At 53.9% G+C, this 14,918-nt stretch overlaps 1 protein-coding gene across 1 annotated transcript in view; it reads left to right on the plus strand.

The window, feature by feature from the left end:
- The window catches only part of ACOT7 (acyl-CoA thioesterase 7), a 92,515-nt gene that overhangs the window by 43,705 nt on the left and 33,892 nt on the right, over positions 1-14,918 (plus strand). The window contains exon 7 of the mRNA XM_082469332.1: positions 13,742-13,858. Within this exon, the coding sequence (XP_082325458.1) occupies positions 13,742-13,858 (117 nt within the window). The remainder of the gene's footprint in view (positions 1-13,741; positions 13,859-14,918) is intronic.

Here is a 14,918-nt window from a genome sequence, read left to right on the forward strand (position 1 = left end):
TGGCCTGGAATGCCAAGTTCTTCTTTCTTCTCCACTCTTGAAAACTCCTATTCATCCTTCAAAACCCAGTTCCAGTGGTACCACTCTGTGCAGGATTACATTGATACTTCTACCAGGGGATGCCTCAGGAGCAGGGTTCAGTCTTATTCTTTGTGTTGGCTCCAGGGTTTCACACAGAGCCAGAGAGGTGCTTTGCAGAAGCTTGTTATGTGAACAAGAGGCACAGGTCAGGCTTCGGTTGAAAAGCTTGGGATGAGGGGCCCTGGACCTGTCAGAATCAGAGAATGGGCCCTGATTTGAGATATATTTTTCAAGTTTGTTTCTTTTTTTAACTAATCCTCTTCTGTGTATTTCATTTTTCAATTTCATGATTATTTTCCTCTTTCAACTAAACGCTGCTCGCGATGCCCTTAGATATGATTAACTTAGTCCTACCTAAGGGAAGCTCTACTTTACAACAAAGGGTGCTTTCCAGCCCTGTGAATGTTGTGACAATCAGGGTATCTTTCTTCTCTGAGAGCAGCCGTGGCCTTACCAGCCTTCTTGTTCTTCGCCAGCCCTTGCCAGCCAAAGGCCGGGCTTCTGTAACTGCTAAGAACTGTCTTTGAGCCTCATAGAGCTCCGCTCTACCTGAAATTTGTGAAACTATGCTAGAATTTTTGTTTATTTCATCCAGATGTTGGAAGTTCACTAAATGTGGCATTTCCATCATCACTGTCTCCTTGGCAGAAAGTTTATACTCTTCAGTCCCATCTTTCCTCACATGCTGAGAGACGTCTGTGAAATGCAGGAAGCGAGGGAATTGTTGGAATCCCCTGGAAACCTACAGCACATCGTGCTCATTTACGGAGCCTGTGCGGCTGCATTTAAAACAAACGCGTTTTTTAATGTGTGTTAAAGAAGTGTTTACAATGGCTTTACAATATTTAGTGCCTATTTTAGTAGGGGTTTTGTGCTCATAATTTAAAAACCATGCCTAATAATTTTACGAAACCTAATCACTTCTTATAGTGCCTCGTAACTCACCAGGCGCGAAGGAACAAAATAAATACCGTACTGAAAACACTGAGCGCTGTGATTTTATCGTATTTTCCTATAGAGAGAATACTGTTGGCAAGAATGGTGTCTAAGCCATTTGAATGAACGTCTCCTGTAAGCTGTAATTCAGTAGATGCCAATCGCAGGAGGAAACGGTGCACTGAGATGGATGCTAATTTGGCTTTTATTCAGTAATTCTGCACTGCGTATGGGTCTTTGGAAACCTCCTTCCCGTCCTGTTTTCTGTGATTTTCACGCATTGGATAGTCTTCATCTTGAGGACTGGCTCCTACCCTGCCACTTAAAAAAACACACACCACACAGATCTTGGCAACGCCGAACTGGTGAGAGATGTTAGCGGGAAGGGTTGGAAATCACAGAGGGAATCCAGGACTCCTGTCAGACGCAGGAGTCTTCCCTCCTTTCCTGGCTGCAGGGACAGAGCCTCCGATAATTTATCGAGGGGATAGAAAGGGTGCAGGGGGTGAGCAGAGGACGCTCGTTTTGCTGTGTGGGAAGGCGGGCTGGCTGCTTCTCCGTGGTTCTGGATTTCAGGGCCTCTGTGCAGAAGCACTGGCCGGGCTTTTGGCTTCTGCCCTCAGAGTCCTGCATGAATCCATGTGCAGTCCTCTCTTTCTCCTCTTGGTAGTTCTGGGATCTCAGCCCAGAAAAGGCCGTTCCCCCTCCGCTCTCCCCTCCCCCATGGCCGGCTGAAAGGGGTGACCCAGCAGCTATCTGCGGGGGTGCTTATGTTCTTGCCACAGTCAAGACCTTTTTATAAACTCACCCGGACACCCATCCTTGATAAAAACACCCGGAGTAGGAATTGATTTTACTTCCCGGACATGATAAAAGCCCTAACGTGAACATCTTACTCAGAGGGGAGCTCGGAGGATCTTGCCCTGAGGTTAGGAGTAAGGCAAGGGACCCCAGTTAACGTTGTTTTGGGGATTTTAGCCACCGCAGTAAAACAGGAGGAAAAAAATAAAGGCACAGGAAGTGGCAGAAAAGAAGTAAAGCTATCTGGCTTTGCAGATGGTGCAGTAACATACCTGGAGAACCCAAGAGATTCAGTGATAAAAATAACTCAAATAATTAAAAATTCAGTAAGGTAGCAGCACATAAAATGAATAATCATAAAAAAGGCTTGCCTGAAATAGAAAAACTGCTTTTCCTTGTTTTTGCTTGCAGGTCTGTTTGTTTTCTAAGGTGTGTTTTGTGTCGGTGAATTTTAACTCGGATCATGAAACATGACTTTTTCATAATTTGATGAAAAGGGGGCGTTGGTTTTGTGTGTGCGCCTTTGATTCATCTTCTTGAAGATGGCGTTCCCTTCTCCCGTGTTGGTTCCTGAGATGTCCTGTGCTCTGATTTCTTTCCTGGGGGACTCTCCTCGCCTGGCCCTCCATCGGCTGTTTCCACGTGGGTTTCCCAGCCCGAGGGGGAGTGTTGATGCCACAACTGGCCGGATGTGAAAGGAAGCGTGCTCCCCAAAGCCGGGACCGCTGTGCTCTGCCAAGACCCATCTGGCCGCGAGGGCCGGATCAGAGAGGGGAGACCCCGGAGATGGGGGCACCACAGCTCTGCCCGCGGCGTGTGTGGCTCTCAGCCCGGGGGCCCCTGCCGCCTCGCGGTTCACGGCTCCCTGCGCTCACCCTGTGACTTTCTTTCCCTCAACGCGCCTCTTGCTCTCCTGCCTCGGTGTCTTTGTTCACCCTGTTCTTCCCACCTGGCGCCATATGCCTGCCCATCCCAAATCCCGCGCCCTCCTGGTGCTCCCTGAGCCCCTCCCTCCCAGGCAGCTGCACGCCCTTCGCCAGCCACCACGCCACGGCCTCTCTCGTCCTGCCCCCCGTGCTGGTTGTGGTTTTCTCAGGCGCTCGTCTCCTGGAGGTCCCCATCTCCCTTGCCGGTCTCCCACGGTGCTCTGCAGAGAAGGAGCTTGGTGAACGGCCACTGAGTGAATGAAAGAAATCTTTTGGAAAGACGGTTTGAGTTGACGCTGCCCGGTGGCCACGTCCTGAGCCATTGGCAGCTTTTCTCTGTCAGAATCACGGGCCGTAAATCCAACTGGGCACGTGGCTCCCATGTCCTCAGACTGAGCTGCCGGGTTGGGCCCACTCGTAGGACAGGCTCTGCCCCGTGCTTCACAGTGCCCTGTGGTGCCCACGCTCCTGCAGGGGACGCGTGTCCGTCTGCCTGACCCCCCCTCCCCACCCCCAGCACCGGCGCTCTCTGCTCGGCGCCCTGGGGTGTCTGCACTCCCGTCCCCCGAGTCCAGTCCCTCTCAAGGTCCTCCCTGGAGCCGGCTCCAGCTCGTGCCTCCCGTCAAGCTCATTTCTGAACTGCCGTTGCCAAAGCTGGCAGGCGGGTCTGGCCCTCACAGTACACCTGGCTCCCCTCCACCCTGCCACCTCCTTCCCAAGGCCCAGGATCGCCCTCTCCTGCTTTCCTCCGCCCGCTGCCACCCCTTCAGTCCCTGTGCCGTTCCGCCTTCCTTCCTGTCCTGCCCGGCGTCGGGTACCCGGGGCCCCATCCTCACCCCTGCACTCCCTCCCCCCGGGACTCCTCTGTCTCATGCCAGCCTAGGCCAGTGGCTCCTGACTCCAGCTGCTTCTTCGGGACGGGCCTCTCCGACTTGATGTCAGGCACGGAGCTCCTCTGCTCCCGCTGTGGTGGCGGCCAGGCCGCCCTTCTGGTTGTCGAGCCAGAATCCCTGCGGTCCTCCGGGACTCGGTCTCTCTTCAAGGCTCTCTGTCTCATCTGTCAGCCAGTCCTTCGGGCTCTACGTTCAAAACATCAGAACCTGAGTTCTCGCCACCTCCACCGTCACCTCCGGGACATGCACGTTACCGTGGAAATGGCCTCACACCTGGTCCGAGTTCCGTGACCAGGAGCAGCCCAGCAGCCTCACGGGTCCACTCAGAGACGAAGGCAGGTCAAGCCAGGCCTGCTCAGCCCCCTCGGTGGCTCCCGTCTGACTCCAGGTAGAAGCCCGGCCTTCCGTTCGTGCCGCTTCTGCGCTCGCAAGGCCTCCGGGACCCGTCTCCCCACACGCCTCCCTCTCCGCCGTGTCAGCTCCCGGGCTCTGCTCCTCGGCTTCCCGGGACACGGCGGGGGCGGCGGGGGCATTTCCACCTGCGGGCTTTGCACCTGCCCTTCCCTCTGCCGGGGTTGTGGTCCCCAAACAGCCGCTCAGATACCTCTCTCCGTCTTCACGTCTCTGGAGAAAAGGAGAGGGCTTTCCTGACCACCCCGTGTAAAACGGCCCCCACCCCGGCCTGCTCGCTCCCCGGGCCTGGACGGATCCCTTCCCTGAGGTGTAGATGGGCCACGTGCTGAGTGAAGGGGCCAGAGAGAGTGAAGATGAGAGAGAGAAGACTGTCCCTGAGTGGGCAGAGGGGCCCCAGAACTGACAGGGGCAACAGCAGGTCAGCCCCCCCAGCCCCCCAGAGGACGCGTGATGACGGCCCCTGACTTGGTGAGCATCCGGCAGCCCCTCCCGTGCGCCAGCCCCGTGTGGGGCTCGGGGACGCAGTCACTGCCCCGCCTGAGACGTCCAGAGACAGAACTGCTCCTGCAATACGTCCTGCACACGAGCGTCCAGCCACCGAGGGGACACACACGGCTGCCCCAGGATCCCGAGGCCGGGGGACCTCGCGGGACCTGAAGGAAGAGGGGGAGGCAGAAACGGCAGCCCTGGGGTGGCAGGGGACATGCGGGCCGAGAGGAGCCCCAGCCAAGCGAAGGAGGTCTGGGAGGCGAGGCGAGGCGTGCGACCCTTGCACAGACGCTCGTGTCTGCTCGGGTTTCGTGGGGCGGTTGTGAAAAAGCGGTCCTCTACACCTGGAAGAGGAACCGATTTCACGGAAAAATGCAGAAGGAGGCACAGATGCTCCTCTCCAGCTCTGTGACCTCGTTTCGTTGGAGCCCCTGCTGCGTGCTGGAGTGGGTGTCAAACCTGTGGCCGGGGAGGAAGCAAGGAGGCCAGGAAGGCATGTTTCCTCCTTCTGAGGAGCTTCTGGTCTCCTGGGGTCAAGAGGTGAGGGCGTGAAGGCCGGTCTGGGCCCCTGTTTCTTCATCGTGAGGCTGAGTTGTGTTAGGCGATGGCCCCCGTTCCTTCCAGTTCTCACTTTCCAAGAATCCTTGTTTCTGAAAACACCATTCTCTGCTGCCCAGGCTCCAGAGAGCAGCGTGCTGTCCATCTGGACGGAAGGGCGGGAGCCGGGGTCTGGTTACAGCCCTGGAACCCCAGGCGCTGTGAGCTGCCCGTGAGCTTCCTGCCTCCCCGCTCAAAGGACCTGCTGACACCCATCGTGGAACTGGTTTCCTCCTGCCCGCGCTGGTCCCCTGAGCGGCTGGGGACCTGTGTGGCTCCCGGTCCCTCTTCCTGAACTGCAAAGCATCTCGCTTGAGAAACCCAGTCAGCTCTACAGCCTGCACACGTCCTTCCCTACGAATGCACCGGTGCTTGGGGTTTTGGTGCCCCGTTAATCAGCTTTTGCTTCCCCTTTGGTTGCGATCATTAGGGGCACACAAGGCAGATGTCCCCTAACGGTGTCTTTCCTGTTCAACGTCAGGAGCATGAATTCTTCCGTGTTAGCCTTCACCCCTGCCTGCAGCCTGGACTCCTGGGAGGAAACTGACACCCTCCAGAGTGGTTATGGGCCGTCAAAGGCGTGACCTTGCCTCGTGTGGACTCCGGCGAGGCCACCACGTCCCACTGGGAGGGGCTCGTGCGTAACCACTGCCACCTTTCCCTCTTCTCTATGGCATTTGGGGCAGGAACACGCGTGCCCTACTTCCCCTGTTGTCTGTTCAAAACAGGGAAGGCATTGATTCTCAAACAGCAGTAAGCAAACTTAATTGTGACCTTCTCCAGTTCCCTGACACAGAAGTAAGATGTGGCCTCGTGGCCGGGCAGCCCTCCCCCGCCGGCTCCCTGGGCCTGCGCTGCCCCGGGGCGGGGGGAGCCGCATCCAGCTGTGCCTGAGGCCTCCGCCAGATCCCACCCTTGACATTTGTCATTAGAAACCAATCGTCTTCACCCTTGACATTTGTCATTAGAAACCAATCGTCTTCACTCACTGTGCATTAATTTCCAAAAATCACCTTTATTAGCTACCTTAATTAATATTCCTCTGCCCTTGGTCCCGGTTCCCAGAGACCTGCAAGTACATTTGGAACCTGAAGGGGGAGAAGCCAGACAGTCTCGGGAGGCTGTTGCCTAACCGGCTCTTAGAATAACTCCCCCTGTGCTTTCCAAACGGTGGGCTAGTTAAAATAAGATGAACTTACTATCGTTTTCTTAATATAGGAGGCCGGCACCCACACTCCTTCAGCTGGGATTAAATATAGAAATGGGGGCATCACGAATCGCCCCCCACAGCGCAGCCGGTGGCGCCGGGCTCTGAGCTGCCGACGGCTGCTTTGGGTTTGCAGCAGGCGTGACCCAGTCAGCCAGGCAGGCCGGGAAAAGAAAATTCAGCCTCTATTTTCAAGCCAGTCAACATGTTGTCAGTACTTTAAAAACAAAAACAAAAGCAAACCTGTAAGCAGTTAGGTGTTAGATTCCAAAATATCTCTTGTACCCGATGTTTATCTGGCATGTTAGTGGCCAAGCAAGTCTTACTTTTTTTCCTTCCCATTATTCCTGAAATGAACGCAGTATCCAAGGGCGGCAAATCCTACAGTTTTGTTGTCATCTTTTAAATGGTGAATCTCGTGTAATAAGAGCAGCTCACGACAGACTAATTTGCCAAAGTCCTTTTCCCATCGTCAGCGGCACCTATCGTATCTAAATGGGAAGGAATTGATGAGGTTTTTCAGTGGGAACCTGGAAAGAGGCATTTTTGAGAAAACTCGGATACTTGATATTTTTAATTAAAGCGTAAAAAAGTGAAGGGGAGAAGGTGACTTCCAGTGTCAAAGAGGGCTGGTGGCTCCCTCTGGCAGGACAGGGGGCCCGGCTGGGCAAAGTTAGAGGAAGGGCAGTTACAAACCAGGCAGCTGGGTTTCTGGTTGTTTTTGTTTTTAAACAAAATTTACTTTTCTCAGTGGACACATTGATTGTAATGTCTTGTGTCTACAATCATAGATAAGGGTATTTTGTGATAACAGTCTTTCTTTACAAATGTCATAATGGGATGAGATTATGTGGATTTTATTGTCTGTTTTCTGCAAGGGCCATTTTCCCTTAGCAACAGAGAACAAGAATGTCTCAGCCCAGACCCATGCAGCGATGGGTCCAGGGTTGTTCCTCACCGGGAAGAGGAAAGACGGCTCGTAATCAACATTTTATTATACAGGCAGACCTTGTTTTATTGAGCTTCACTTTATTGCGCTTCACAGATTTTTTTTTTTTTTTTTAAACAAATTGAAGGCTTGTGGCAGCTCTGCGTTGAGCAACTCTGTCCAGCACCCAATTTCCAACAGGATTTGCTCCCTTCATGTCTCCGTGTCACATTTTGGTAATTCTTGGAATATTTCAAATTTTTCATTATTCTTCTATTTGTTATGGTGATCCGTGATCAGTGACTTTGGTTGCAACAGTTGCTGTTGCAAAAGATTACAACTCACTGAAAGCCCAGATGATGGTTAGCATTGTTTAGCAATAAATTCTTTTTATTTAAGGTATGTACATTGCTTTTTTAGACATAATGCTATTGCACACTTAATATACTACAGTGTAGTATAAACCTAACTTTTATATGCACTGGGAAACCAAAAAATTCATTTGACCAACTCTGTTTCTAAATTCCCTGTATTGCAGGGGTCTGGAACCGAGCTCGCAATGTCTCCGAGGTGCCTGTAATCTCGGTTTTACGAGATCAGTTCCCTTCCCTCTAAGTAGCCGCCAGAGTCCACTTTGCACACAGGACCCCAGAGGGCCCGGTTATGCTTCACGCTTCTCCGTCGCGTTTGTGAGAACAGACTCGGGGCCGCCGGGAGCCGCGGGCACAGGTTTCTGCTTCCAGCGCTGACCCCGTGCTACCCGCACGCAAAGCGGGGGGCCGGGAGCCCCGCCTGTAGAAGGCCAAACACTTGAGTTCTGCACAGGTCTTAAGTTTTTCCCTCAGAAAGTTTTTCCGTGTAGTGAGCCCTAAAATCTACCTTGCTGTCACTTCCCACTGACCCCACCGTGGTCCCCGGGAGGTGGAGATAACGGAGGTGGGCGGAGATGGTCCAGGTGAGGCCCGTCTGCAGCTCCTCTCCTTGTGGAGCAGACCTCCTGTCCCTCAGTGCTGGGACTCCTCCTCAGCCTTGTCACCCGCTGCCCGTATATCACTGTCCCAGTACCTGGGATCGACCCCGATTCGGGGTATCATCTGATAGTAGACTCGCGTGGTGGGGTCATGTCTGCCCCCTGACCTGGGCGCTGGGAGGCCAGGGCCTTGGTCCAGGAGCCGTCACTGTAACCACTTGTTTCCTGTGGGTCTCAGCCAATCGCAGTTCTCTCCCTGGTCTCCCAGCTCAGATTTGTGTGCTGGCTCTTGGGGTCTGCAGGGGGCTGTCTCTTCAAGTGTGAGATGAATGGTGATTTTGTCATCGAACACGTCCCCTAGCAGCTCACCTGGCTTTTCCTGGCCTCACCTGGACTAACTGTGATTGTTACCCAGGTTTGGGTCCTGTGACTCGCTATTGGAGCTGCTTCCTGGGGTCGATTCAGCGTTCCTTTGGTCCCTGACTCACTTACTCACTTGCAGCCCTTTCTGAGCGCTGTGTGTCATGTTCTGAATTGGTCAGGACACGGGGACAATAAGGCGTGTCCCCACCCTGTGCCAGCTTCCGTGTCACGTGATGCGGTGGTCTGGGGGTGCCACACCGGGCTGATGGGGCGTCTGGCACCAGGAGCTCAGACAGCTGCTCACGTTCCCCCGCCCCACCCCCTGTGCCCTGGGCTCAGAGCCCATCCTGGCTAGCACACGCTTTGGATCCTGCAGTATATTTCGTAACAGTGAAGTCCCTCGTGGAACCTCTACCTGCATTTTTAAATTTTTTTTTTTTTTAATTTTTGGCTGCGTTGGGTCTTGGTTGCGGTGTGCGGGCTTCTCATTGCGGTGGCTTCTCTTGTTGCGGAGCACAGGCTCTAGGCGCGCGGGCTTCAGTAGTTGTGGCTCGCGGGCTCAGTAGTTGTGGCTCACGGGCTTAGTTGCTCCGCGGCATGTGGGATCTTCCTGGACCGGCGATCGAACCCGGGTCCTCTGCGTTGCCAGGCGGATTCTTAACCACTGCACCACCAGGGAAGTCACTGCATTTTGGATAAATGGGACAAAACGCTTGGTGAAGGAGCTGATTATTACTTGTTCCATTTAGTCTTCCATTCTTAGCTCCTGCTTTCCAGGACCTACAAATAAGGGATTAATTGTAGGTACTTTCTGTGTTCTAAACATTAATCCCAGTATAAATTCTTTCTTTCCGACCTCCAAGCCACCCCTCCCCAATGACACCGTCAGGTGACTTGGGAGCTCTGGGTCCGGGACCCCCACCCTGCACACACGGATGTCGCTGCCACCACCACCTCTCAGCAGGACCTTGAGCTCTCTTCTCCACTGTCCTGTCTTAGTCTCAGTACCGTGGGATCTGGGTCGAGAGGCGGCGTGGCCTCCAGTGGCCTGTGGTCAGGGGCTGGTCCCCACCTCTGCCCGAGGGCGTGAGCCACGGACTCATGCCTCTCTGTGCCTCTACTTCCTGCTTTGTAAAACGGAGACAATAAGGGCCCCTCCCCCTCCGAGGCTGCTGTCCAGGGAGGGCCAGCACTCATTCATTCGTTCGTTCATTCATTTGTTCTTACACTGAGTATGTGCTAAGAGCCTACCATGGGGCCGGCCCCGGGGGGCATCAGTGAACAAGGACAGTGTCCTTCCAGCCTGAGGGGCTCTGAGCCACGCGCTGGAGCGTTGCCGGTGCCTGGACCTCCGTAAACGCCTGCTGTTTTTCGTCTAGTTCTCTACTCCCACCACCATCCTGCGCCAGACTCCAGTGTCGCCTTTCTTTGTTTTTGTCTCGAAAAAAACCTCTGGCTATCTCTGTCTCGTCTGTTCCCAGAAGGACCCTGACGTGGCTGAGTTCGCTGGCGTCTCCATCGAAAAACAGGACAGCCGCACGTAATACACATTCCGCCATAAATTTCTAACATCCTCTGGTTAAAATGCCCGCAAACCCCCCTCCCCCGTGACACACGCATACAGTTTCTACCAGAATCCCCTCTGTCTCTTCATCCTTCTTGCATTCAACTGTTTCAAGACTCTGGATCGGCCTTTTCTTAATGTAATAAATTATCGTCTTTGCAGCTGTGTTTCATGGCAAATGCAGCCGACCCCAGACACTGAATGAGCTTTGTTGGTCACTTACCGCCTTGGGAGTAAGTCTACGGGAAACAGCTTCTGAATTCAAGCCTCCAGCTCTCGCCGAGTCCTTTCGAGAGTGGGACCACTTGTCCAGCTGCTCTAACGACGTGAATTTTATGAGGCAGGTCAGCCTAGGAGCACTCAGTCTGGGCTCTCTCACTCCCTCTGGGAAAGAAACACACACGCACGTGCACACACACGCAGGCAAACACGCACACTGACCCACGGCCTCATCCGCAGGCGGTGGGTGTCGCCCTTGCCCAGCGTGTTTCCTGGTGTTCTGAGACATTTCCCTTGTCTTTCTTTTTCTGTTGATATCTATCCTCTAGACCACAGCTCTCTACCCAAAGCCCCAAATTAAATCAGGGTGGAGTTCAGCGACGTCCACTAGCCCCTGAGTCTCTGAGCTGTAGCTGCTGGGCTCCTCCTGTTTGCTCCTCAAAGTCACCTGCGTGTCACCGCTGCCACCGCTTCTAATTTGCAGATGCAGCACCCAAAGCTCGGAGGATGATCTGCCCGCTCAGGGTCCCCAGCCAGGCGGGGGCAGGGGGCACTCAGGCCCAGGCCGTCCCAGCTCTGAACCACCATGTGGGAGGGACAGTGCCCTCCCCCGCCAGGTGACCTGTATGCTGGCCTGTGTTTTCACCTCCGTGGAGCCCCGGGCCGGTGAGGGACTTGGCTGCTAAGCCGGCACGTGCCCCGCCTTCATCAAGGCCCCTCCCTCACTGTGGGTAGAAAGGCCAGGAAGGACTCGTGCTGGGCTTAGGCATGGCTTCCCGGGTCCATTTCCAATATGACTTAAAATAACCCACCAGAGAGGCTCCTCGCAAAGCCAGGTGTTACCCCTTGTCTCAGACCTTGAGCGCCGAGCTGCTTGAAGCCCGGAGCCTCCCTGCCCTGCCAGCCGCCCAGGGTTAAAACCTGGCACCGGTGGTTCTGTTTTCTGCCAAAGAGCCTTTCCCCAGCCTCCCATTTGCACTCTCTTTAGAATTGGACCTTGTGTGACTTTGAGCCTCCGTTGAGCAGAATGACGCAGTATCTTTGAAAACGCTTTGAGAGTGGCAGGTGCCAGCTAACTCTGCCCCATTGTCTCCATGCTTTATCGTCATCATCAGGAGCTTGCATGAGAAAAGTCATGGTAATAGAAGCATAATTTTAAAATCAACAACCCTAATGTTTTTTTAAAAAAACTTTTTTATTATGGACATGCTCAAATATACACAAAAGTAGAGAGAAGTGTATACCAAACCCCCAGGTATGCCCCTCCCAGACAGAGGGCCCCTCCCTGTCTCCCATGTTCCTTGTAAGTAGTGTTTTCTGCTGTAGTATCTGTACGAGGCCTCTGGTTCATTACAGAAGGGGCTTCTGTCCTCTTTTTAGTTTATTGTATTTTGTTTCCCCTTCACAGTAAAGAGAGTTTTAATTAATCACCAATGTTTAAAAATTGGTAGATTCCTCATAAACTCATAGGTTCCAGGCTTCTCTTGAAATATCGTTAGTCTGGTCGTGCTGAGCCCTTGTTCCTGGGGGTGAGGGACAGTAGGAGGGGCCGAGCAACAGCTGTCCTGTAGAAGGGTCCCCGCCAGCTCTCCTTGCTGTCAGCTGTCCGGCGTCACCTGCCTGGCCCTGCAGGCGCTGAAGTCCACGAGCCCCACCTGAAACATGACTCCCTGGGAGCCAGGGTTTTATGAGCCTGCCTCTCTCTGCATTTTTAGAAATCATTCTGTATCCTTGGGTGGATGTACATAACTGTTTTGTTTTTTGTTTTTTGGCTGTGTTGGGTCTTCGTTGCTGCACGCGGGCTTTCTCTAGTTGTGGCGAGTGGGGGCTACTCTTCGTTGCGGTGCGCGGCCTTCTCATTGCGGTGGCTTTTCTTGTTGCAGAACACGGGCTCTAGGCGCGCGGGCTTCCATAGTTGTGGCTCGCGGGCTCTAGAGCGCAAACTCAGTAGTTGTGGCGCACGAGCTTAGTTGCTCCGCGGCACGTGAGATCTTCCCGGAACAGGGCTCGAACCCGTGTCCCCTGCATTGGCAGGCGGATTCTTAACCACTGCGTCACCAGGGAAGTCCCCATAACTTTTAAGTTTTCTGATAGTTATCAGGTAGATCGCTATCATTTTGCTGCTTTTATAGGTCAAAAATGGTTGAATATTGGCCATTTCATGTAGTTTGACCTAATAAAAGATATGGTTTAAGGTTTTAAATATGAGATAAGAAGAAGAATATTGTGTTGCCCTTGGTGGGGCAGGAACGGGGGTTGGGGGGTTAGCAGCAGGTATGCCATCCTGATCCCGTCAGTTGAGGGGGCGCGAGCAGAAGAAAACGTCTACGGCCTGAGGTTTTAGACACCTTGGCCCAACGGTGCTCTTTCGGTCAGCCCACTTGTCTAGTTTTGTTTGTTTTCTTATGTAACAGCTTTATTGAGATGTAATTCACATGCCGTACAGCTCACCCATTACAAGTCATTGATTTTTAGTGTATTCAGAGTTACACAACCGTCACCACAATCAATGTCAGAACATTTTCATCACCCCAAAGAGAAGCCGCATAACCACATGAGCAGCCGTTCCCCACTTCTCCCGAACCCCTATCCCAGGCAGCCATTAATCTACTTTCTCCATCTGTGGATTTGCCTATTCTGGGTATTTCATGTAAGTGGAATCCTCCAATACGTGGTCTTTTGTGTCTGGCTTCTTTTACTCAGCGTAATGTTGTCAAGGTTCATCCATGTTGTAGCCTGTGTCAGTACTTTGTTTCTTTTTACTGCTAAATAATATTCCATTGTATGGCTATGCCATATTTTCCTTGTGCATTTATGGGTTGGTGCACATTTGGGTTGCTTCCACTCTGGGGCTATTATGAGTAATGCTCTCATGGGATCAAAAACTCGTGTACAAGTCTTTGCATGAACGCAAGTTTTTATTTCTCTCCGGTGCACACCTAGGAGTGGAATTGCTAGGTCACGTAGCAGCTCTGTGTTTAACCTTTCGAGACCCTCCCAACTGTTTCCAAAGCGGCTGCACCATTTCCATCCCCAGCAGCCGTGTAGAGGGTTCCGATTTCTCCACATTCTCACCGGCGCTTGGCGTCTGGCTTTCTGATTGCGGCCATCCTGGTGGAGAGTGTGACGAAGCTTTCCTGGCAGGATAGGTTGCCTGTAGAGGTTAGGAGAACGGTCGTCACTTTGTCAGTGGCCTAAAACCTCAGCCACAGTTATCTTCCAAAGCTCTCAAGGCAGCCAGGTTTGCGGCCCTGCGGGTGGGAACGGGGGCATTGTTTCCCACAACTTGTTTCCAGGACGGGCAGTAGGCTTCCCTTCCCCATGTCTAACCTGCCGCCTGCCCTTCTCTGCAGGGGTCACCATGAAGCTCATGGACGAGGTGGCCGGGATCGTGGCCGCGCGTCACTGCAAGACCAACATAGTCACGGCTTCCGTGGACGCCATTAACTTTTACGACAAGATCCGAAAAGGTAAGAGAACTCCGCCGACAAAGAGGGGCGCTGCCTCGGCTGCTTGGGTCCCGTGTACAGTTTGCTTTTTCACCCTGCCTGTCCCGGGCCCTGGCCTCTGCCCATCTGCCAGGACACAGGAGCCAGAGCCTCGAGTCTGCCTTTGGTGATGCATCTGTGAAGTTACGGTTTGCCGGTTTGACTTTTCAGTCTGGTAAATTCTGTAACTCAGATGTGATTGGGGCCTTTGTCCTGCTGAAGAGCAGCATAAACTTGTTCTCTTAAACTGCCCCAGGCACGGAGCCCTGCAAAGACCCTGCGCGCACGGTTGCTGCGACCACTGCCACCAGATCCCGTGGCGGCACGTAACCTCTCTGGAGGGGGCACAGGTCACCCGTGCCGTACGCAGTGGCGGGGGCAGAGCAGAGAAGCCTCCGGCCCTCTCCTCGGCCAGCCTGCCTGCACCATCCAGGGCAGCGCTGGTGTTGGTGGTTTTCCCCGACACCGAGGTCCAGTCCCAGCCCCGCCCAGAAACAAGACGGTTCCCATGCTTGTTTCACACTAATGCTCATCTGAAGAGGTACAGGGACTGTCCCCTCCTGGCACGTGGTGATTTCTGTCTGTCGTGTCTTCTGAGATGAGGCCACGCGCCCCCGGAAAGCAGCCCTTCACCGTGGGGTCGGGTGTGTCCGGGCTGCGAGAGCCTCACTGGTTCTGAAGGAGCCTCACCAGGGAGGCAGCCGTTGGAAGAGCTGAGTCAGACCCGTCCCCGGGCCGTGGGGGGACAGAGGAGAAGGAAGGGAGGCTGACTCCTTGCCCCCGGCCTCGAGGGGCGCCGCTGAGCGGAGCAGTGCTGGGTCCAGACCCACAGAGGCCTCCTCCGGGCTCCGAGGCCCCGGCCTGGTCCCAGCCCCACCATGCGCTCTCTCCTGCAGACACGCCTGTCGGTTGAACGCCTGAGCGCTGGGGACAGAGCGTCCTGAGAGCGGAAGGGTGAAGGGGTGCCTCCCCTTCCCGGCCTAACTGAGAGCACGTCAGTCTGACCCACACTGGATTTGGGGTGCTTTCAGGGGAAGGGTGG

This window comes from Balaenoptera physalus, assembly GCF_965194825.1.
Source record: "Balaenoptera physalus genome assembly, chromosome: 1".
Taxonomy (NCBI): Eukaryota; Metazoa; Chordata; class Mammalia; order Artiodactyla; family Balaenopteridae; genus Balaenoptera; species Balaenoptera physalus.